Source organism: Ursus americanus, chromosome 14 (genome assembly GCF_024610735.1).
Source record: "Ursus americanus isolate L20-20 chromosome 14, mUrsAme1.1.p, whole genome shotgun sequence".
NCBI classification, from domain to species: domain Eukaryota; kingdom Metazoa; phylum Chordata; class Mammalia; order Carnivora; family Ursidae; genus Ursus; species Ursus americanus.
Genome location: NC_142140.1, coordinates 16,495,334 through 16,519,050, shown reverse-complemented (window position 1 = coordinate 16,519,050; position 23,717 = coordinate 16,495,334). Strand labels below are relative to the sequence as shown.

The 23,717-nt window shown below is 39.8% G+C and overlaps 1 protein-coding gene across 4 annotated transcripts in view; it reads left to right on the top strand.

Moving 5' to 3' along the window:
• The window catches only part of CHL1 (cell adhesion molecule L1 like), a 205,432-nt gene that overhangs the window by 159,398 nt on the left and 22,317 nt on the right, over positions 1-23,717 (top strand). For all 4 annotated transcript variants that reach the window (XM_087866853.1, XM_045808105.2, XM_087866851.1 and 1 more), the window contains exons 11-18: positions 2,669-2,800; positions 8,464-8,604; positions 9,151-9,262; positions 11,017-11,183; positions 13,679-13,844; positions 16,461-16,585; positions 21,961-22,062; positions 22,265-22,462. In XM_087866853.1, coding sequence (XP_087722979.1) covers positions 2,669-2,800; positions 8,464-8,604; positions 9,151-9,262; positions 11,017-11,183; positions 13,679-13,844; positions 16,461-16,585; positions 21,961-22,062; positions 22,265-22,462 — 1,143 coding nt within the window. The remainder of the gene's footprint in view (positions 1-2,668; positions 2,801-8,463; positions 8,605-9,150; positions 9,263-11,016; positions 11,184-13,678; positions 13,845-16,460; positions 16,586-21,960; positions 22,063-22,264; positions 22,463-23,717) is intronic.

Sequence of the window (23,717 nt, the reverse complement as noted above, 5' to 3'; positions counted from 1 at the left end):
AAAGAATGGGATTCAGTGATGATGTTGTCTCTCAGAATTTTCCATTTTAGTCTTTTTTTTTTTTTCCTTCCTTTTTCTTGAGCTTTTTTTCATCCTTTCAACTAGATCTTACCCTTCAGGAATAGAGTTACATGTTCTAAGCTTTGGAAAACATCTGTTTGTTCTCTGTTGCTGCATGGCCCCAGTGTTACTTCACTCACCAAAAATATCTTGACCCATACCAATGTCCTCAGGCTGACTATGCATTCTTTTGTGAACAAAGTAGCAACTAGCTACGTAGGTTCAACCAAGGCATGAAATTATGAGATTGAATTACTAGAAGTCAGTGATTCCCTCCTGTCCAAGCCTCCTTCATTCCTCCCTGTGCCTTTCTCACTGGAGTCTTTAGGGGTCAATCATTTCAATCCAACTTGTAATTACTCCACGTGTGTCTGTTCTCCTTGTGCCAAGCACAGGAGAAATAAGGAAGAGTAAGATTCCACCCTGGCTGTTTATCTCTTTATTTATCTGGGTAGCATAAAAACAAATGTCCAAGCATTTATTAAAAAAAAAAAAAAAATCTTATCCAAAAGGATGAAGGTGAAGTTAGTGATGATTCCTAGTGAATATACAAAATCTTGATCTCAACCTCCAGGGGATAGATGTTGGGGGAGCTTGGATTTGGAATCACAAAGTGAAAGTTGGTAAAGCGATATGACCTTGGTTTCAAATTAATAAAATAATAATTAATTAGGAATAACATCACATCTACATCGGAGTCTCAGTGCTACTCAGTTTATGGGTCTGCAGGTCAAGGACTGGCAAGAACACGGAATGGGGTTTCTTTTCTTGGGGACACTGAGCAAGTTAGATGGCATCTGCAAGGCTCAGTCCTTTGTCTGCCAGGAGAGCTGGGTAGAGTGATAAGCTTACTAGGTGTTAATGAAATTTATAGGATGAGAATAGAAATAAAATCCTAATCTTTTATGCATGTATGTTTAAAGAAATGTCATCATCACATGATCTTCTTTATTTTATTAAGGTATCATTGATAGATTACATATTAATTTCAACATAATGTGTACAACATAATGATTTGATATTTGTATGTATTATAAAATGATCACCAGATTAAGTCTAGTTAACATTCATGGCTGACAAATGTTTTTTGTTTTTGTTTTTCTCTTGTGATGAGAACTTTTAAGATCTACTCTCTTGGCAGCTTTCAAATATGCAAGACAGTATGATTGACTATGGTCAACATGCTGTACATTACATCCCTGTGATTTATATTTTTACATTTTATTTTTGCTCTGAAAATAGTAGTCTTAGTTTGCTATTGTAAAATGGAAATTTTCAAGTTCATGGAACTTTTTTCTCTAACTCAAATGTTTAATTTTATTGTGGTTGTGTGAAAAGACAAAAGTAACAACAACAACAAAAATGTGCATAGACATGCACATACACACACATCTCAGACAGTCATGAGCAATTTATAATTTGGACGATTGCATTTTAACCTTAATGACTAAATATGCACCGATTGTAGAGTATGAACACACATTTTTAATTTAAGATTTAGTAACTAAGCCTACAGCTTATGGAATAATTACTTGGGCATGTCTCTTGCTTGGACTTGAATTTTCCAGGCTTATTTGTATATATATTTTTTCTTTTTATAGGCACTTTCTTTTCACATAATCCCTTGTTTCCCCTTTACTTAAAAAAAAAAGCAGTTTAAATGACATTTTTTTCATTTTACACATATATGTATTTTTAAAAGAGTTTTCTTTTTGACAAAAATGGAAATCCAAAACTGTCTTGGGGGAAATAACCAAGCAACACTTGATAGGAATTACTACCTGCAGGTATTGTGCAATTTTCTCTGGAATCAAATTATCCAAACCATCCCCACTTTAATCTAAATATTTTATTCACTCCTGACATAGTAATATACTTAAGGTGACAAGGTATGGCAGTAATATTTGCACTAAAGACAAATGTCGCATTCTGTACTGAAACACCACTTAGAATTATACTATTGGAGCATTAGAGCATGAGAAGACGCACATAATTTAAATACATCTTTCCCTCCATTGTTTTGAGGACAGTAAAGCTAAATGTTGCTTTCAGGCTGCCTTCTCCCTGCCTTACAAAAAATAGTCTCTAGGAAAATACTGTTTTCCAAATTCTTAAGATCGGTAAGTAGATATAGATATGGTTAGGTAAATGCTACAAAGTCATTAAGAAATATTTAAAATAAATGCTGAACATTTTAATTTCATTAAAAAATTCTCAAAATATGTTTACGGAATATCAGCCTTTTTAGATGACTTGTGGTAGCTTGAAATTAAGCTGTAGCCGGGTTCAATAAACGTAACCATCTGCTTATCCCTCCTTCCTTTTCTGTTAATGAGATCGATACTTCTGTTGCTGAATAAAGTGACTGTATATATGTTGATTTTATTATACATGCCAAGAGTCCAAATTAGATCACACATGCACACATAACATCTTATAACACAAAAACGATGCCCACCTTGCCTTACAGAGCAAGTACCAGAAAGAGCTAGTGTGAAACACTTTATTGTCTGCCATCTGCTGGTGCATTATAGAAATACAGGCCTTAACAGTTTTGGACCTTCTGACATGGGTGAAATCACACATGATCTCTTCACTTTACTTCTAGAGCCTCCTCGCTGGACAAAGAAACCTCAGAGTGGCGTGTACAGCACTGGGAGCAGTGGGATCTTGTTATGTGAGGCAGAAGGAGAACCTGAACCCACAATCAAGTGGAGAGTGAATGGCTCCCCCATTGACAGTGAGTGAAAACGCCACTTGTGATTCCGTGCTGAAGGCAGTGGTGCTCTGGGACCGTTGATAGTCAGACACCCTGGTTATGTGTAAAATGCACTTGGGAAGTGGCTGGACCATCAAAACATATCCAGCCAGGAAATCCAAAATTGCATCTAAGTAGTTTGATTTATGCTTAGATTTATGGAAAAGCCATAAATAACATTTGTATTTGTTGGGTCATTACATTAATTATATAAAAATATGGTTAAGAAAATAAAGCAAGTGAATGAGAAAGAGAATCCAAGGAGGGAAGCCGATTGCTCTTCTTCTCCCTGAGAAGAAATAGGTGCAACAACCTAGTGGTCGAGAGCATGGGTTGGAAGTCAGGACTTAGCGTAGACCCAGGCAACGGCAACGGTGCCCTGGGTTCTGCTCTTTATAAGCTCCTGCTCTGGCCATCCTTTGGTCATGCCTGCCTCCTCTGTTATTTGAGAAATTCACAGGGCCAGTGAGACCTGCAGAGCTTGGGCCCATGGCCCCTACTCCTGGCTCCCTCCATGTTCTCAGTGGAGCTGCAGTAATACTCAAGATCAGAAAAATCTCTGTCCAGTCGACTCTGAATCCTCCCATAAGGGCTGGGCGTGGAAGGGTGGAGATGCACAAAGGCCGAAGGCTGATTCTCCCTACTCTGCCATTTCCAGGAGAGAACTCTGAGAAGTCCAAAAATCTTCAATTTGAACCTAGTGGTCTGGTCAGTTCTGAGTATCTTTGTGAAAGTAGGATAGAACAAATTTTGTCAGTTGATAAGCTTAATTTCGAGTGTTTACATTAATATCTGTTACTTTCATAAGTCCCTTTTGTCCAGGACCCACTTGTGTCAAGTGTAGACATCCTGGTGGTCCATAGACCTGAGGTCCCATCTAGGCTGCGCACCTTCCCCGGGTGTATGATCTTGAGCTGTTTACTGAATCTCCCAACGCTTTAATTTTTTAACAGTACAACAAAGCTAATATTAGTTGGTTGTGATGGAATGAGGTAAATGTGGTCAACCATCTAGGATAGCAGCTTATCCGTAGAACACTGTGGTAGTTTATAGACTCTGGGGCCAGAATGCCTATGTTTGCATCTAGGCTCTACCATTTACTAGTTGTGCGATTAGGCCTATTACTGACTCTCTTAAAACCTGCTTCCTCATCAGTAAAATGGGCGTGAAAATTGCACCAACTCGTGGGTTGTTGTGTGGATTAAAGAAAACACCGTGCAGAGAATGCTCAGGACAGGGACACTGTTACCCTATTGTTTACTTATTGTTGTCACATAGCAAGCACTCAGGAAACCTTAGCCCTCATTATTAATATCCTCAAATTTGAGATTTTTTTTTCATCTCTCCAGAAGAGCAGACTAAGAAATGAGAGATGAGGCTTCCGGTAGATGAGAGGGAAATGAAAACAGTTGTTTATAAAGAATGTTAAGGATGCTAAAATAAGAGACGCAGATTCTCTGGAACATAAAATCATAAAATTGTATATCTGCATGGCACTTGACTGATTATGAAGGACATTCACATATTGCTTTGAATTCCCAAATGAGCATTTCTAATGGAGGTGCAATTATTCATATTTAACTGATTGATTCTTTCATTCGGTAATATTTATTGAACACGTTCTTTGTGCCAGGCGCTGACTGGCCTTATTGCTTGGGAGGTAGCCGTGAATAAAATAAACCTAGCGGGGAGAGTCAATCAATAGACGAATAAGCACGTAAACGGGCACTGTAGTGTGGTAAATAAAAAAATAAAAAAAATAGCTGAGTAAGGGCTGAGTGTAATAGAAGTTCAGGACCTAGAGATGCTATTTTATTCTAAGGTAATACTAGTAAGCCCCCTGTGGTAATTTACCTTTAAGTAGAAGGCCCGAAGGAGGTGAGGGAGGCAGCCATGAAAATATGTGTGGAAGAGCTTCAGCGTAGAGAGGTCAGTGAGTGCAAAGACCCTGAGGTATGTTTGGAGTGTTGATGTCAAGCAAGGAGGCCAGTGTGGTTGAAGCTGAGTGAGCAGGCTGTCCTGGGACACGAGATCAATCAGCAGGTGCAGAAGCCACATCACGCATAAAAAGGTGAAAACCTGACTGGAGTCTTGGGGTTTTATTGTACATAAGATGGGCAGCACTTGGACGTTCTTGAAGAGAAGAATGAGTGATCTAATCTATTAACAAGGGATTGAAGGGGCGCCTGGGTGGCACCGCGGTTAAGCGTCTGCCTTCGGCTCAGGGCATGATCCCGGAGTCCTGGGATTGAGCCCCACATCAGGCTCCTCCGCTGTGAGCCTGCTTCTTCCTCTCCCACTCCCCCTGCTTGTGTTCCCTCTCTCACTGGCTGTCTCTATCTCTGTCAAATAAATAAAATCTTTAAAAAAACAAACAAACAAACAAAAAAAACCAAAAAAAAACCCCACAAGGGATTGAAGCGACTGTGTGACTACTGCAGCTAGAAGCCGCCTGAAAGACCCTCGAGCCGAGGGCTAGGTTTGTAGTAGTCATGGTTGGGTTCTGGATGTACTCCCAAAGTAGAGCCGGTAGGTTTGTTCCTGGATGGGGAGGTCAAGGCTGAAAATAAATGTACACAAGACAGCACAGCTGAATAACGGCAGGTGTAGGACCAAAGCCGCGTCCTTGCAGTCTGAGCTCAGTGTTCCTTCCACAGCTCTTGACCACAGCTCTCCTTGCTGCCCTGCAAATGGGCTGTAGCCATTTGTAGGTTGGGATGCTTGATGACAGTGAGCCGACTAAAGGATCTGAAATCTCTCTGAGCTTATAGTTCTAGCAATTCTATATCCTTTCTATGTAGTATTTCAAAGTTAAATGAAACTGGTTGCTAGTATTGGTAACAGGCCTAACCTTTTTCAAATGCTTTGCATCCAGTATCCATGAGCTTCCTAACAAGCCCTGCAGAAGAGATCTTTTTTATTTTTTATTTTTTTATTCTCCAGTTTGCACATGTGGCAACTGAGGCTCAGGGAGGTCATGTTACTTAATGGAGGACATAACCCCAGTAAATTTAGAGCTAGACGTGGAACCCAGAAATGATGAAGTCTCAGAGCTGAAGTTTCTCCCACTGTATTTATTGCATTATCTCCCACTGAGCTGCCCAAGACAACTTAGGACAGAACTAGTGTGTTTTGATTGATATTGATAGAGAACTGGCTTTCCTGAATCCCGGGAGCTCCTGTTAGCCTTGGCCTGTGCAGCAACACTGCAGTTTCCATACCTCTCCCAAAAGGCAGCGTCGAGCCATGCTTAGCTCTTTGTCATCTCAAATCTGAGGCTACAGTTTCATTTCTTCTTTTTTTGATGCTGTGTTTGAGTCAGAGTTTACCATGGGCAGATGGCATAAGGAGTCCAAAGATAACGATGGGGCGAGCTCTGAAAGTTGTAGAGCTGGGTGTCGGGTGTGGGAATGTGGAGTCAGATCAGAGCCTCAGTCCTTTGCAGCCTTAAAGAACTTCAAAGAGCAACTCATCCCGAGCGTTCTCAAGAGACAAACTGCCCTACAGGACTGTACCAATTTTCTACTGTTGCTATACAAATGGTCACTGATTTAGTGGCTTATGACAATATACATTTATTATTTCACAGTTCTGTAGGCTAGAAGTCCAACCAAGCCTCCCGGGGCTGAAATCAAGGTGTTAGCCATGCTGTGCTCCCTTCCGGAGGGACTAGGAGAGAACCCCTTTCCTTGTCTTTTCCGGTTCCTAGAGGGAGCCCACCTTGGCACCTGCCTCTCCATCTCCAAAGTCAGCATCAGTGCATATCTGACCATTCTTTCCATCTCCCTTTCACTGGCCACAGTCAGGGAAACTTCTCTGATTTTAAGGGGGCTTGTAATTACTTTGGGCCCACTTAGATAATCCAGGATAATCCTTCTATCTCAAGGTGCTGAACCTTAATCATCACGGCAAAGTCCCTTTTGCCGCAGAAGGTATAATATTTTCTAGTGGTAGAGATTAGAACGTGGGTATCTGTTGGGGGCTGTTACTCTGCCTACCACAGAGACCTTCTAGGAATAAAATCCCACCCAACATAAATGGTTTTCCGTCATTTCAGGAAATATTTACCGACGGCCTCTGCTCTGCGAAGCAGGCACTGGGGACACCGTGTACAACACACAGACAAGGTCCTGGTTATGGGGAGCTCACAGTCAAGCGTAAAATTATGTTCATCTTCTATTTTAATAAGCAATATTCTATGTTTTCTCTAAACCAAAACTTAGTCACTATTTTGTATGATAGTGGCAAAATAAGGGCACCTGGGCGGCTCACTCCGTTAAGCGTCTGCTTTCGGCTCAGGTCATGATCCCGGAGTCTCGGGATCAAGTCCCACATCGGGCTCCCTACTCAGCAGGAGTCTGCTTCTCCCTCTGCCTCTCCCCCCCTGCTCATGCTCTCTCTCTCTCTCATTCTCTGTCTCTCAGATAAATAAATCTTTTAAAAAATTAGAGACACAATAAGAAAAAAAGTAGGTTGCTTGGTAATCTTCTAATGTTATTTTTTTAAGGTTTTTAAAATTAATTAATTTATCTATTTATATTTAGAAATAGAGTGCGAGTGGAGAGGGGCAGAGGGAGAAGGAGAGAGAATCTTAAGCAGGTTCCACACTCAGCGTAGAGCCCGACGTGGAGCTTGATCTCATGACGCTGAGATCGTGACCCTAGCTGAAATCAGGAGTCGGAAGCTCAACTGACTGAGCTACCCAGGCACTCCTTGTAATGTCATTTAAACTAAAAATTTTAACGTCTCTGCCCCTTAGTCAACATTCCTAGTTAATGTATTTCCTTTACACTGCTTGTTTGTAGTGTCATAGCAAGCCTAGGGGATTTGGCATGTGTCATTCACTTCTCCAAAATCCAGTCCCTCCTTCCACAATGGCCTTGTTAGTGCTGATCTAGCAGGTTCTGAGCCGTGTTAATGAGAACGCATGTGCTGTTTCCAGCAGAGTTCTTTGGCCCTTAATAAATGCACCAGAAATATTATATTTTTCTCATTTCCCAAAGGTATTTCCAGAATTATACCTGGATGGGGGTTAGGTTGGATTTATTGCCAAAAAGTAGAAAATCTAGCCCCTGATCTCAAGAAGTGTTTGCTTTTACTGTGAAAACAAAATATATGAGTTGTGTATCCAAAGTGGTTAAATAGCAAAACAAGACAATCGAAATGAATGGTATAGATCAGGGAAGAAAAATGAAATAGAGGAACAGAAGTGTCAGGTGGGGAACCAAGAAGCCAGTGTTGGTGGATTTGGGGGGGGGGGGAGTCTATGCTGATCACGTGATTTGTGTTGGCAGTATCAGGACCTAAATTTATAATAAGTGAGGTTTAGTTATAGTGGGACTTGAATGCTGAACAGAAAATCTGAAATTTTATTTATGGGTATGGATAGGGAGAGGCAATGAGCTAGAGATCAACAAATATTTTAGCAATAAATATTAATCTGAAGGAAGATTGAAATTGGAGAAGGGTCTGGAAAGAAAAGCCTGTGGTTGATGCAAAGAAATTCTATAAATTGGCTTCAGTGAACTATTATTCACCCTAAACTGGTCTTAAAATATAAATACTGTGTGACACATTTAATAAATGGCATATAAATATTTAATGTCCTATTTTTTATCAAACTGACATTCTTTAATCTCTTGCAGGAAATCCATTTGCTGGTGATGTTGTCTCCCCCAGGGAAATCAGTTTTACCAACCTGCAACCGAATCACACGGCTGTGTACCAGTGTGAAGCCTCAAGTGTCCATGGCACTATCCTTGCCAATGCCAATATCGATGTTTTAGGTAAGCAGACTGTTTACCTGCTATTTTCTAAGGGAAGATGTTCAAGGTCATGCACACAAGTAGATTGAATTCCAGACACATAAAACATGGGGGGAATATCATCAAAGTAGCTTTCACCTAACATTTGGACATTAGCTTTCCTACTAAAATTATACATTATTTTTTTCTTTATTGTTTTCTAGAGAGATAGAGAGTTGTGTGTGTGCACGAGTGGGGTGAAGGGGCAGAGGGAAAGAGAGAGAATCTTAAGCAGGCTCCACACACAGCACAGAGACTGATGCGGGACTCAATCTCACGACCTCAAGATCATGACCTGAGCCAAAATTAAGAGTCAGACGCTTAACCAACTAAGCCACCTAGGCGCCATTAAAATTATACTTTTGGAAATGTATTGAGTTTGGATAGTTTTCTAATTCAGGAACATACACTGCAATATTCAGCTGTCTCCCCTTTCTGTTAATATGACTAGGATATAGAAAAATCTAATGTGTGCTCATTATTTCTTACATGAACGTTTACAACTGTATTTATGTCATTTTCAAATAGATGTCCGTCCACTGATCCAAACGGAAGATGAGGAGAACTACGCTACGGTGGCTGGGTATAGCGCTTTCTTACACTGCGAGTTCTTTGCCTCACCTGAGGCAATAGTGTCCTGGTAAGCTGGTACAAGCTTTTCTTAAGAGAATGTCAGTGTTAGATTTCATCTTGTGTCTTCATCCATCATTTGATGAGCTGTTGTTACAGGTAGCCAATGCCTCTGAGAAATAAGGTAGCAAACTTAATTACCTATCTGTCCCAGAACTGTTGACTAGATGTGTAGGACTTTTTTCTCATGGGGAGATTAGGGAGAGCCATTTCTGCTTATGAAAGGAAGCAAAGAATCGAAGTGATTACTAAGACAATTTTACAGACAGATTTGGTTTTTCTTTATGGATATATCGAAATTCATATATTACAGCTGACCCTTGGACATTGTGGAGATTGGGGCTGATCCCCCATGCAATTGAAAATCTACATATAACTATTGTCTCCCCCAAAACTTAACTACTAATAGCCTATAGTTGACCAGAAGCCTCACCCGTAACATAAATAGTTTATTAACACACATTTAGTATGTTATATGTATCACATACTATATTCTTATAATAATAGCTTTTTCTTAAATGGTTTTCCATATTTCTAGGCTACACAGTTTGTGAGTTTTTTTAAGTTGTTGCGTATTTCCAAAAATTTCCCCAATATATTTATTGAAAACAACTCATATACAAGTGGACCCACGCAGTTCAAACTCATGTTGTTCAGACTTAACTGTACTTTTTTGTTTTTGTTTTGAGTCTTTTCTTAATAATTATCTAAGCATGCATTTGATTCCAAACAGGTATGCTTAAAACTTTTCCAACATGTATTTTGAATTTAATTTCAACATATCGATTAGTGTAGTAAGTCCAGATACTTTGTGTGGATTCAGAGCCATATTTGTTACTTCAGCAGAAAAGCTTGGAGGAACTGTTCTTAAATAAGTCTGCCATGGCTCTGCAGGGCCGAGATTAGAGTGAGAAGGGGGAGGCAGGGTCACTCAAGTGCAGGGTCAGATCCTATCTTAATTGAAAAACTGGATATTTTGCTCATCGTGGATTTTTTGTGTGTGTCTTTATTTTTAAAAATACTCCATTAAAATATTATTTATTTTGAGTCTTGAGATTTTTTGGTAATCCTTACACTTTGCCTCTAAGGCAAGTGCCTCACTGGCCTTACCCTAGTCCCGAGCTCTGGAAAGTCCTATGTGAACAGCAGCCAGAATTTACCCTTTGAATTTTTTTTGCTCCCGCAGAACCTCTTATTGTGAAATGTACTGGGTAAGTCACGCTTTGGCAGCAAATGCTCAGAAAATGGATGAATGCAGGAGAAAATGACTCTGGGTTGATAAGGGCAAATGTAATCCATGTCCATGGGACAGGAACTACTTCCTGGCCTATAATATTTCTGAATGACCAATGTTCCCCCAGGATGGCAGGAGGTTCAGAAGGTTCATTATCTCTTTCAATTACTAGCTTTCCCATTTAGTCCCCTGAAGCGATCATTAACTAAAGGGTTCACCATCAATACACCAGAAAATATTTATTAAGCTGTGAGGACAGATGCAAAAACGGTCCTTACAGCTATGAGAAATGCAGCAGAAATGTAGAGCATGTCCCGGATTTCCTCTAGCCACAGTCTATCTGGGCAGTTCAGATAAACACCTCAGCTAGGACCCATTCTGGGAAAAATATAAATCCCAGTGGAACATTTCATAAGGTCTGCAGAGCTCCTGAAGAAAGGGTAAGCTTGAATGAGTATCAGCAACGAGTATCAGAAAGAGTCTCCAGTTCTGTCACGTCTAAAATTGATTTATGCTTTCTATGTTCATAGGCAGAAGGTGGAAGAGGCGAAACCTCTTGAAGGTAGACGGTACCATGTCTATGAAAATGGCACATTGCAGATCAACAGAACCACAGAAGATGATGCTGGCTCATACTCCTGTTGGGTAGAAAATGCTAAAGGAAAAACCGCAGTCACAGCCAACTTGGATATTAGAAGTAGTTTTATTTTGGTTTTACTTTGCATGAATTCTCACATGGGTTCAGTTTGTCTTCATTTTCCCAAATGAAACAATATGATTTAAGTTTGAGTGCCTGTTAAAGTGTTTAGACTGTATTTCAAAACTCCCAGATTGTGTTTCATCGAAAAGACCGTCCCCAAAATTATAGGATATGCTGATGATGTGTTCATGGCTTTTTATAATTTAAGAGGGACTTAGGTATTTGGGGGATGACTGGCAATTATTTAAAATGCTCTATTTTTTCATATTTCTGTGACTGTATTTTATTTCAATAACGAACTCAATAGAATGTCATCAGCAATCAACTTTTAGAGCTAAAAGTTTTGCAAACGCATAAAAATCAGCTTCATAAAGAGTGGGGCGTGATAGGGTGGAAGATTTTTTGTTCTCTTTTTGCATCATAAGCAGCTTTGTATTTTTTCTTTCTTCAGAACAAAGTCCTGGGCTTCACTAATATTTTGGTTCTGAAATTGCTCTGAAAATCCTTTTCAGGAAAACGTAATAGAGAGATCCTACAGTGATTGCGGGGAGTATCTGTACGACGTGTGGCTTGTCACTATGGTAGCCTACTGCTGCGGCTCCTTAGACGACAAGTGCATTTGTCGACTCATCATTTTCACGGATATCCTGATATTTCTCTCTCTCTTCACGCACATACCCTCCCTTCCTTATTCTTCTTCTGTCTTATATTCTTTTGTAGTATTTGTTTCTTTCTGCACCCTACGTTATCCAGCATGCCAACCCCATGGACTATATTTTTAAAGCACGTGGATGTTCTCTTCAGATGTCTGCTTAACAACTCTCACATCCGCCTGCATGTTTATATGTCATGGACAATTTTCAAAATGCCCTTGTGAAGTCCATGAAGATGATTCTTTTTATACTTTATTAAACCAACCTATGTCAAAGTTTAGCAGCTCAGTCAGATTCAAAGTCAAAGAGAGGGAAGCCCAGAATCCAAATGAACCTTCCCCTTCCTATCGCCCTACACAGCGCTTGGCCCAGAGTGGACCTCAGTACTGCTATGGACAGGGTCCTGAGCTTTTCACCTGCTCTAAACACCCACTTATATGTAAGGCATATATAAGAATCCTATCAGTGAAGGATAAAACACAATTTTTGCATATAAAAAATGAAACTTCTGGAGTGGAATTGAGTAAGAGGCTATATCACATAGTGTTTGAAAGCAAGAGCTTTCGTCTCTGCCACACGTAGCTTCAGATTTCAGTTTCAACCCCTTGCCAGTTGGGCAACTTTGGTGTTACTTAATTTCATTTTAACCTGATGTTCTCTGTAAGGTGAAAATATTAATGTTTGTAGAATTATTATAATTATAAAGTGTCGTGTGACCGTGAACTTCTTAGCAGAGGTCCTGGTCCATAGGAGAAGTGCTTTATTAAATGATATGTTATTATTAAGTAGATTTCTGGCTTTTAAATTAAGAAATAGGAGTAGATATTTAACAATCCACTTACAATTAATTCAATTAAATAATCTCTTCAAGTTTCATGCTTTGGATACCGAATGATCAATTTCTTTTATCACTTTCAATTTTTCATCAGTTCATGTTGTAACATGTAGATAGTGAATATAAAACATATTGTGGAATTGGAGGTCAGCTCATGAGATTTGGTCTCTGCGAGGGTTACCAAGTGGTACAACAGGGTAAAGTACATCTACCCTTAATAGGGCCTCTAAGAGTAAGGATCCTGTATTTGAAACAGTCATAATGAGCAAGCATTTTTAAGACAGCCAAATGTGACTCTTTTTAATTTATTGATTTGAAATTGAATTTAATTTATTTGATATATTTGAATTTGAAACTAAATTGTTAAGCTTCATATTATGGGTACCACTGATTTACTTTTAAAATACCACTCACTATACCTCATTCAACAAGAATTTTGACAAATATGTGTTGAGTGCTTGCTGTATACAGGGTCCCTTCTAGGCTGTGTGACTACTTTATGAACAAAACAGACACAGCCTTTTCTTCACCAGGCTTATGTTCTAATTTCCCGCCTTCACGTTGATAGATCATCTATGCATGGGCTTTACCATTTAACCCACAGTTTCTGAATTATTAATAAGCACATTAATAGAAAATCAATTAATTTCCTTTTTTCCCCTCCTGGTGGTGTGATCACATGACCAGAAGCACTAGAAAGATAAACTGTATTTTTCAACCTCTAGAGACATCTGTTTGCTCCCACTCTTCTTACTCCTTTTGCCCAAGTAGTAAGGGGAATTGCAAGATATTAATTAGTACTTCCACCCTAATTTCTCAGAGGTCCAGGCCTGATGGAAAGAAAATAGTAATGAAACATGATGTCAAGAAATTACAGTGAACAAACACTGTGTGAAGATATGACTATTCCATCAAGAATTGGGGTTGATTAAATTGTAGGCACTTGATTGCAAAGTAAGCTGGGATGTATACCTCTCACTAGTCTCTTTGTTTGGTAAAAACAGATGCTACAAAACTTCAAGTTGCTCCTAAGAACCCTCGTGTCCCCAGACTGCATGCGCTTGAATTACACTGTGAGAGCACGTGTGACCCACATTTGAAGCAGAGTTTGAAGTTGTCCTGGAGTAAGAATGGCGAAGCCTTTGAAATTAATGCCACAGAGGACGGCAGGTAGGGAAGGTACTACGCTATGTCGTCAGACTGGCTTGGGATTAACACCGAGCGCTTGAAAAGAATAGTTGTAAAAGTGCTCACATGGAATTAAAATACAAAAAGCGATTAATACCTTTCAGTCTTCACAGCAGGATTTAAAAGACAATGCAATGCACGGTTTCACTTCTCTCGCATGGTTAGCTGCTGCTTTTCACTGCTGACTTTTTATAGAAATTGTACCATCCTGTTAGCTCATGAAACAGACCCCACTCTGGGTGTGTGAGGTGTGTCTGCTCACGTGGGCCTGGAGGGGACCCTGCCCGTCACCTGTTTCCATCCCAAACTCAGATGAGTCTATCTCATGAATGGGCAGAACCTGAGTCATGCTTCCAGTCCTTCCAGTTAGAAAGTATTGACAAATACACTTTTAAGCCTCCTAATCCCATATAGAGAATACAGAAAAAAATATAGAAGTGAGAATGTGGAAGAAGTGTGAAAAGATGCTGACTAGCATTGGATGGTATTAAGTACATCAGGGAAAGAGAAAAGAATCAATATTTACCGAATGCCTGTGCTATCTTTTGAAAGCATACAGAGGTTAGCTCTCCTGACTTTTGCATTGTGATTAAGTGGGAGTTAGAAATAGACCATCCTTAGCCAAATCTCACCTGCAGTTTTATGTTGTTATTCATCAGTCTGAAAACGTAAATCTGAAGGTAGGACATGCGTTTGTTCGGTGAGACTGTGGCAGGGTGGTAACTAAAAGCATGGACTTGAGCCCAGTGGCCTGGATTTAAATCTCACCTTGGTCACTTCTCCTGTCTGTGACTTTAGACCAGCTGCATAGCTTCTCTGTGCCTTAATTTTACACTCTAAGATACCTTCCTAAGGTTATTGTGAGTTAACATACCAAGAACTTAGAAAACGCTAAGTACTCAGTCCAGTTTAGCTCTCATGATTTGTACTAATGTCTGCAGACATTTAATGGCTTATCTCATTCCTCGTGTCTGCTTGGCCCCTATTGCTGTGTTTGTCCGTACGTGTTCTTGTGCCACCTGTGTGCAGGGGCTTTGGTCTCGGCTGGGTACTTACTTGATTCTATCTCATCCCTCCTGTAGACATAGGAGTTTGTAGAAAGGAGCGTATGTATTACACCTAGTTGTCACTGGGAAAGAGGAGATTAATTATCGACCTAAAAGACTACACATTGCAACAGAGATCTTCACCCTTAGGTTATGTCTTAGTCAATCTGTCAACTACTGGGATCTCAGCTGCTGGGATCTCTCCATATTCTCTCTCTTTTGTCACTACTGCCTAGTTGCCTGGGGTCTTGCATGTGACCTCTGGGCTACAGCCAAAAAGGGAATCAGAGACTGATGCCTAGTTGGTGATGTGACCTGCATATTTAGGCCCTGATCCCAGAAACTCCAACCATCCTCTGTGTGGCCCAGTTGAATAGTTTCTGTAGGATACTGGGGCTGACACTCAAATGAGCCTCTGGCTGTATCTCCGTGATCTAAGCAAGTGGCACAGATATTCTGCTGTTTTCCCTAGGGTAGGGGTGAGGAACAGTAACCTTAGCTAGAATAACTTAGAAGAGGTCTCTGGAGTGGGGAAGCCTGGGAGTAACTGTTGCTGCTGGGGTTGACTGGGACCTAGAGCGGGCATGGAATTCTAGCAGGGAGTGGAGATCACAGGTATTTGCTAAATTTCTAGGGAACCATTAGTAAGCTCCTGTCTCTCACCTTCTGCTGGGACACCTTCTTATTGATAGTAGGTTGGGGGCCAGAGGCTTTTTACCTAGGAAGAGGTTAAATGAGTTATACATCAGAAATGTCAATTATATAAGAGTTTCTCTCCTTTTCTGCAAGGACATTATTTATTTCGACTAAATAGCAAACTGTTGTAAATATATTTCAATTTAGTGAAACTTAATTTTACTACAAGTATTATATAGTTAAGTTGATAATACATAGGTATAGGGCAAAAGGTATAATTTATAGTAAAGAAATTTTCATGTCCTGGATTACAAATTGGCAAAATAGAACAAATGAGAAAAAGCTAGTGGCCAATGATTTGCAAATAAGAGGTACTGGTCTGCCCTCTACTGTTCAAATAAATCACGGTGTGATTGTTAAATTAGATTTATCAGATGTGCATTCTACTAGTCAAGCAGAGGGGTGGAGATAAAGGACCTTCGTCAAAAACACAGATTACCAGACTCCAGGCCAGACAGTCTGGCTCCGTAGATCTGGGATTCAGGAACATGCCACAAACCTTAAGAATTATCCAAATGTATCTTCACTGTTGTAACATAGTACAGTCTTCAGAAACACCAGGCAACACAGTTCTGTCACTGACCCGTACATCACAGATGGTTGGACTTGGTAATGAAAACAAAACCAAACCAATTGATAGCTTTAATGGCTGTGTAGACAGTTGTATCTGTTCAAGTAACACGTCACCTCCAGTTTCAACTGTAGCACTAAGAAATTTGCACTATGTGAAGCTGTGTTTTGTTTTGTAACTCTTCCTTGAATTTTTTTTTTTCCTATGGGGAATATCTATTTTTGAATATATTGTTGTTTTCTATTGTTTTCCTCCTCATCATGTGCTCATTTTTTTTACTGGTAGGATAATTATTGATGGAGCTAATTTGACTATATCTAATGTCACCTCAGAGGACCAAGGTATTTACTCCTGTTCAGCTCAAACTGCTCTGGATAGTGTTACTGATGTAACTCAAGTAACTGTCCTGGGTAAGTGCCCTAATGAGAAGTCTCTGTTCATTTCTTCCCCATCACTGATTAAATGCCATTGTTCTTAGGCCATTACATCAACCATTATTTGAACCCCTGCACGTATACGTTCGTTTGAATTTTTCATTTAAATAGTCGTTGCACTTTCAAATGCTTTCTCCTCTTCTGGCTTTAAAGAAATTAATGAATGCTTAATTTCTTTTCACTGCATGGGTAATGTTGCCAATAGCTGTGGGAGGTAGGCGATGTTATCTGCAGAAAGAAAACTGAAGCATGCTTGAGTTGTTAGGGCGCTTGAGCTGCCCTTCCCCAGCTTGCAGACACACAGAGCTGAGGAATGGGGATGAGTTAGCATGGGGGGATCAGGCTAGGCACCCCGTGGTGTTGGCTCAGTGATCATGCTCTAAACCAGAGATGCGGACTAAGTTCTCAGTGTTCCAGAAAGGGAGTGGAGGAACTTCAAGAGTTCTGCAAAGGAATGGCCTTTTTTTTTTTTTAATGATAATGTTAATTAGAAAATAATGTGCATACTTCACTAGTGTAATCAACACAATTAGCCTGGTAACCACCATGTTTAAAGCTCTTAGACCAGCCTGGAGCATCTCTTAGATCACCATTAGCTCTTGAATCATCTCCTAGACCATCTCTCCTCCAGTTTCCTTGCCAGATTCACTCTCCACAAGCTATCTGATACGGCAGCCTGACCTCTGTGGACAACATCAACAAACCACTCACCCTCAAACTTCCATTTGGTTCAGCCAGTGGGGAGCCCTGGTGTTAGAGGAGGATGGATGGGTGTGTTTATTCTCCATATTCGCTCCCTGCAGGCTGTGTCCAAAGTTACTGATTTCTCCCAGGGAGGCTCTCTTCTCAAAATCCTCCCTGATAAGATTCTATTAACCATTCCATCCACCCCCCACCCCAGATATTCTGCCAGTGATCTTTTGAAAGAGCTTTAAAAAAAGCAAAAAAAAAACCAAAAAACAAAAAACAAAAAACAACAACAAAACCCACAACTCTTGGTACTATCCAAATTGCGTGAACTGTTTAATTTCTGCTGGAACCCTGACTGATAGAGACATTTTTTTTAATAGTTTTCTCTTATAATTTTGTTCCTGTGGGCACTATTTAGTCTCTCTTTTAGTTTTCTGATATTCCTTGATGTTTGGTTTTGCCTAAACTCCTTTCTTAGATGTGTAGACTAAACATTATTATTAACAGACATTTGTATCTTTAGCCGTCTGGTTGCTGGGACCCGCAGGTAGGTTGCTAACACAGCTACCAGCTGAGAGGAAATAATTCAGTTTCTTTGGAGGTAGGATGTGAAAAATGAGTAAACAGGCTGGAGCTCTTCAAGTGAAGCAAATGGTCACCGGACTGGGTTCTACACGCACGCGCGCGCACACACACACAGACACACACACACACATACACACACGGGAAGTTCCCAGGTAGTAGAGGATATGCACTTGGTTTGATAGAATTATACCTTTAGGTGAGAGGTTTGGCCATAGGAATTCAGCTACTTAAGGGGATTACAAACAGAAAGGTTTGACCCTCTAGGAATTATTTCACTAGTAAGTCATCAGATAAAATAGTGGAGCTTCAGGTAAACTGGAGTTTATTCTAGGCACCAGACGTATAAGGGTAAGTCTCAGATCCATAGACTTTGTCCCTCAGTATTTTGAGCCATGGAGCCAGCAAAGGGATTGGGCGCCCTACCATTTGGTTCATGCTGTCAAATTGCCTTGCAAAATTTAATATTTCAGTCTTGTGATTAGGCTACTATCTTCTAGAACCATTAAATTTTGATAATTTTAAATAAATAGTTGCTATGATTATATGTAATATTTACATATGAAGTTTTTTTCCACCAATTTTTTAAGAATAAATATAAATTAATCTAAAAAATATTCTGGGACACAGATTTCCTTTTCTTAACCACTTCTTGGAGTTTACCTTCTAATTTTTTAGGCTGATCCCTGGTCTTAGGAAGTGTATCTCACTGACGGACAATAACAACTAGATCCCTGTGTAGTTTCTCTAAAAACTTCTTTTCCTGAGGAAACAATTTGTGCAAACATATGCTTGACCCATTCCAATTAGAAGTAGCTGTCCTTTAAGAGCATCAATCTTTTAAGTATCAAGTGCAGCCCATCAGTTCTAGTTCCATATGATTCTCGGAGAGAGCACATTTTAATGTCAGACGCTATAGACTGTAATGGTTCCTTCAGGTAACTTTAAACATGAGTGAGCTCTTCATCAGTGCTGAAGACAAACATAAATTCTCTGAGCTCACAGATCTGAGCACTGTTGAGGAAATAATTTCTTATTTCAGGCCCTCAAGTTTATTCAGAGTCAGTGACCACATTTTAGAAATAAAATAGTCTCTTTTGAATTGAAAACAATGTGTTTTTTGCCAATGTAAATTTCCAGCAGTCAGCACGTACGCAGCATGGGCGATAAATGTTGCTTCCCACTTGGAGAACATAGAGCCCACGGGAAAGCCCGATGAGATATTATATAATTATCTCCTCTGAGAAAAGATAAATGTCCCTGAATACAAGAGAACATTGAAATCAAATTTTGGAAGTAAAGACCATTAGAGATAAGTTTTCTTTGTTGTTGTTGTTTTGCGGTTGTTTTTATTTTAATAAAAATTTCCATGGACTTTAACACTCTTAAAGTCATTACCTACTCAATATCCAAAATATATAAAGAAGTTATAAAACTCAACACCCTAAAATGAATAATCCAGTTAAAAAATGGGCAGAAGACACAAATATACATTTTTCCAAAGAAGGCATGCAGATGGCCAAAAAACACATGAAAGGATGCTCAACGTCACTCATTATCAGGGAAATACAAATCAAAACTACAATGAGATAGCACCTCACACCTGTCAGAATGGCTAAAACCAACAACACAAGACAACAGGTGTTGGCAAGGATGTGGAGAAAGGCAAGCTGAAAGGGATGCAAACTGGTACAGCCACTATGGAAAACAGCATGGAGATTCCTCAAAGAGCTAAAAATAGAACTACCCTGCAATCAAGCAATCTAGTAGGTATTTACCCAAAGAATACAAAAATACTAAATTAAAGGGATACATGCACCCCAGTGTTTACAGCAGCATTTTCCACAACAGCCAAATCACGGAAACAGCCCAACTGTCTATCAGCTGATCAGTGGATAAAGTGAAAGTAGTGTATGTGTGTACACACACACACACACACACACACACACACACACACACTAGTATATAACTCAGCCATAAAAAGGAATGAAATCTTGCCATTTGCAACAACATGGGTGGGCTAGAAAGTATTATGGTAAGCAAAGTAAGTCAGAGAAGGACATACCATATGATTTCATTTGTATGTGTAATTTAAGAAACAAAACAAATGAGCAAAGGGGGAAAAAGGAGAGAGAAGGCAAACCAAGAAACAGACTTTTAACTATAGAGGACAAACTGATGGTTACCAGAAAGGAGGTGGGTGGGGGGATGGGTCAGGTAGGTGAAGGGGAGTAAGGGGTGCATTTGTTGTGATGTATAGAAGTGTGGAATCACTATTTTGTACATCTGAAACTAGTATTACATTGTATATTAGCTAACTGCAATTTAAATAAAAACTTAGAAAAAGTCATCACCTACTCAATTTTCTAGTTTCTGACACAACATTTATCAGTGCCATATTTTCCTCTTCTAATATAAACTGCCTTCCTACTCTTTCAAAACTCTAGGCCAAGAGAGTATAAAAGTTGCTATAATGTACTGAAAATTCATTGTTAGAAATTACAATAAAAATCCAGAGCATGCAGAAAAGAAAGCTTGAGTTCATGTTCTTTATCTTTTTTTTTTTTAAAAAAAAGATTTTATTTATTTACTTGACAGAGATAGAGACAGACAGCGAGAGAGGGACACAAGCAGGGGGAGTGGGAGAGGAAGAAGCAGGCTCATAGCGGAGGAGCCTGATGTGGGGCTCGATCCCAGAACGCCGGGATCACGCCCTGAGCCGAAGGCAGACGCTTAACCGCTGTGCCATCCATGCGCCCCTCATGTTCTTTATCTTATTTCCCTATAGTTATAGAACCTCATTTTATTGCTCTAATATGGTAATTACATGCATGATTAAAGTGATAATATACTTTTCTCTTATTCATTGAGTCATAAAACATTTACATGCAAAGCACTGTTGGTGATGCAAATATTAGTAAAATGCAGTCCCCACTCGTGAAGATCTGTCATATACAGGAAATGAATCCGGCATATAAACAAGCGTATGAGCTGAAAGACACTGATCCACTTGAGACAGATCATGCTTCTCAGAACTGTACGTAATTATAACCCAGGACAGTTGTTTAGAAATGCAGATTTCTGGGCCCAGCTCCTTCAGTATGCCAGAGAGATGGGGCCCAGAAATACATTTCCATTTATTTTTAAAGATTTATTTTTGAGGAAAAGAGAGTGATCGCAGGGGGGAAGGGCAGAAAGAAGGAGAGAGAAACTTAAGTGGACTCCATGCTGAACTTGGAGCCCGAGCTCCATCTCATGGCCCTGAGATCACAATCTGAGCTGAAACCAAGAGTCGGTTGTCCAACCGACTGCACCACCCAGGTGCCCCAAATCTTCATTGTTTTTTTTTTTTTTTTTTTTTTAAGATTTTATTTATTTGACAGAGATAGCGACAGCCAGTGAGAGAGGGAACACAAGCAGGGGGAGTGGGAGAGGAAGAAGCAGGCTTCCAGTGGAGGAGCCTGATGCGGGGCTCGATCCCAGAACGCTGGGATCACTCCCTGAGCCAAAGGCAGAGGCTTAACGACTGTGCCACCCAGGCGCCCTCAAATCTTCATTGTTAATAACTATTCCTAAAATAATTTTGATACCCATGGTCAAGGATGCCCTTTGAGAACTGGAATCAGAGTAGAGGGAGAGGATACTTACAGTAGGGAGTAGATGAGCAGGAAGCTGCATTTGTAATAGAACCAAAAGGTTTGGGGCACCTGGGTGGCTCACTGGGTTGGGTGTCTACCTTTGGCTCGGGTCGTGATCCCAGGGTTCTGGGATCAAGCCCCGTTTCGGGCTCCTTGCTCAGTGAGGAGCCTGCTTCTCTCTCTCTCTCTCTCTCTCTCTCTCTCTCTCTCTCTCTCTCTGCCTCTCTCCTAGCTTGTACTCTCTCTCCCTCTCTCTCGCTAATTAATAAAATCTTAAAGAAAAAAAAAAAAAGAAGCAGAAGGGCTGCTGAGATGTGGGGGATTGGGCGTGGAAGCCAAGGCCCAGAGAGAAAGGGGAGTGGCAATGTGCTTCAGTGAGGAAATTGGGTAGACGAAGGCATGGTCTGCAATCTCCTTACTTTCATTTTTATTATTAATTAGATGTTCCGGATCCACCAGAAAACCTACAGTTGTCTGAAAGACAGAACAGGAGTGTTCGGCTGACGTGGGAAGCTGGAGATGACCACAATAGCCATATTAGCGGTAGGGAAGAGTTGGGATAACTGTGCTCCTTACTCTCCTGAGTCAAAATTAATATTAAAGCCATTTTTTTGAAACCACAGTTGCAAGATTATCCTTCATAAAACATCCTCTAAAACTTTTTATACTGTGTGTGAATTTTAGTATAACTTAAAATACTAAATCCATTCTAATGGGTTTTTCCCCCCTACGCTTCTACTGCCAGAGTATATTGTTGAATTTGAAGGAAACAAAGAAGAACCCGGACGATGGGAGGCATTGGCCAGAGTCCAAGGCAAAGAGACAACCGTCACGCTCTCTTTGGCTCCATATGTGAGATACCAGTTCAGGGTCATAGCCGTGAATGAAGTAGGGAGAAGCCAGCCTAGCCAGCCGTCAGACCACCATGAAACCCCTCCAGCAGGTATGTGGTTTCTCACGTCAGGTTTCTGAGGAAATATTTTAGTTCTGCTCCATCTTTCCACATCTTTTTTTAAAAAAATTGATAGTATGGCGTAGGTTTTTAGATTTCTCCTACTAGAGAGCTTAAAAAGTCCTGTGAACTGACAGCACACAAATATTCAGAGTACATCAGATTCATAAGTAGTATATAAATGTTTGATAGAGAGCAGGAGATTACACGGAGGTATATGGGCAAACATTAGTCTGAGTTAGTCGTGATAGCCACGTATCGTGTTAAAATCGGATATCAAGTATGTTATAAACTGAGGTTCAGTATATAGAAAGCCAACTTTCTCCCTTATTTTTCTTTCTATTTCAACTTTCTGAAATAAAATGTTTTATTCATGGTAGTCACCTTGTTAACACTTTGAATTATTTAGTATCATTACTTTTATACATTTAGTATATTTATTGTCTTTCAATATCTAGATAGATATCTGATATCTAAATTTCCACGATTTTTTTTTTTAAATCTCAAGAATGATAATACTAAAATTTGTGTTACTTAATTGTCATTGGTCAACAATGTGGTCATAGCATGGTATTATTGGTTTTTTCCCTGGAGTAAAATAAATAAGCTAGGGTATAATTTCCTTTTTGGATCGAGGAAAAAGCAAGAAGAGATGGTAACTGAATCAGATACTTGTGTGATTGAAGTGTGAGTTGCATTTGGCACTAAAACTATACTTAGCTCTTTCTTATTAAATGGATCCATTTTAATATATTTCACGGCACATTATCTGCTATTACCTATTTGTTGTCCCTAACAGTTGGCTGTTGAAATTAATACATGATGTTTAATTTTATTAGCTTAGAGGCAGATATTCACAACACACGTTTCTTTTCTTTTTCTTTTTTTTTTTTTTTTTTAAGATTTTATTTATTTATTTGACAGAGATAGACAGCCAGCGAGAGAGGCTGGGGGAGTGGGAGAGGAGACAAGCAGGGGGAGTGGGAGAGGAAGAAGCAGGCTCCTAGTGGAGGAGCCTGATGTGGGACTCAATCCCAGAACGCCGGGATCACACCCTGAGCTGAAGGCAGATGCGACTCAGCCACCCAGGCGCCCCCCACAACATACATTCCTAACAATAATTCTAATAAAGAAAGGAAAGCAAGTTTAAAATTAAAATGTATATTTAAAAAGCAAGTTTAAAATTAAAATGTATATTTAAAAAGTAGGTTTAGGATTTTTTAAAAAAAGCAGGTTGAAACATTTA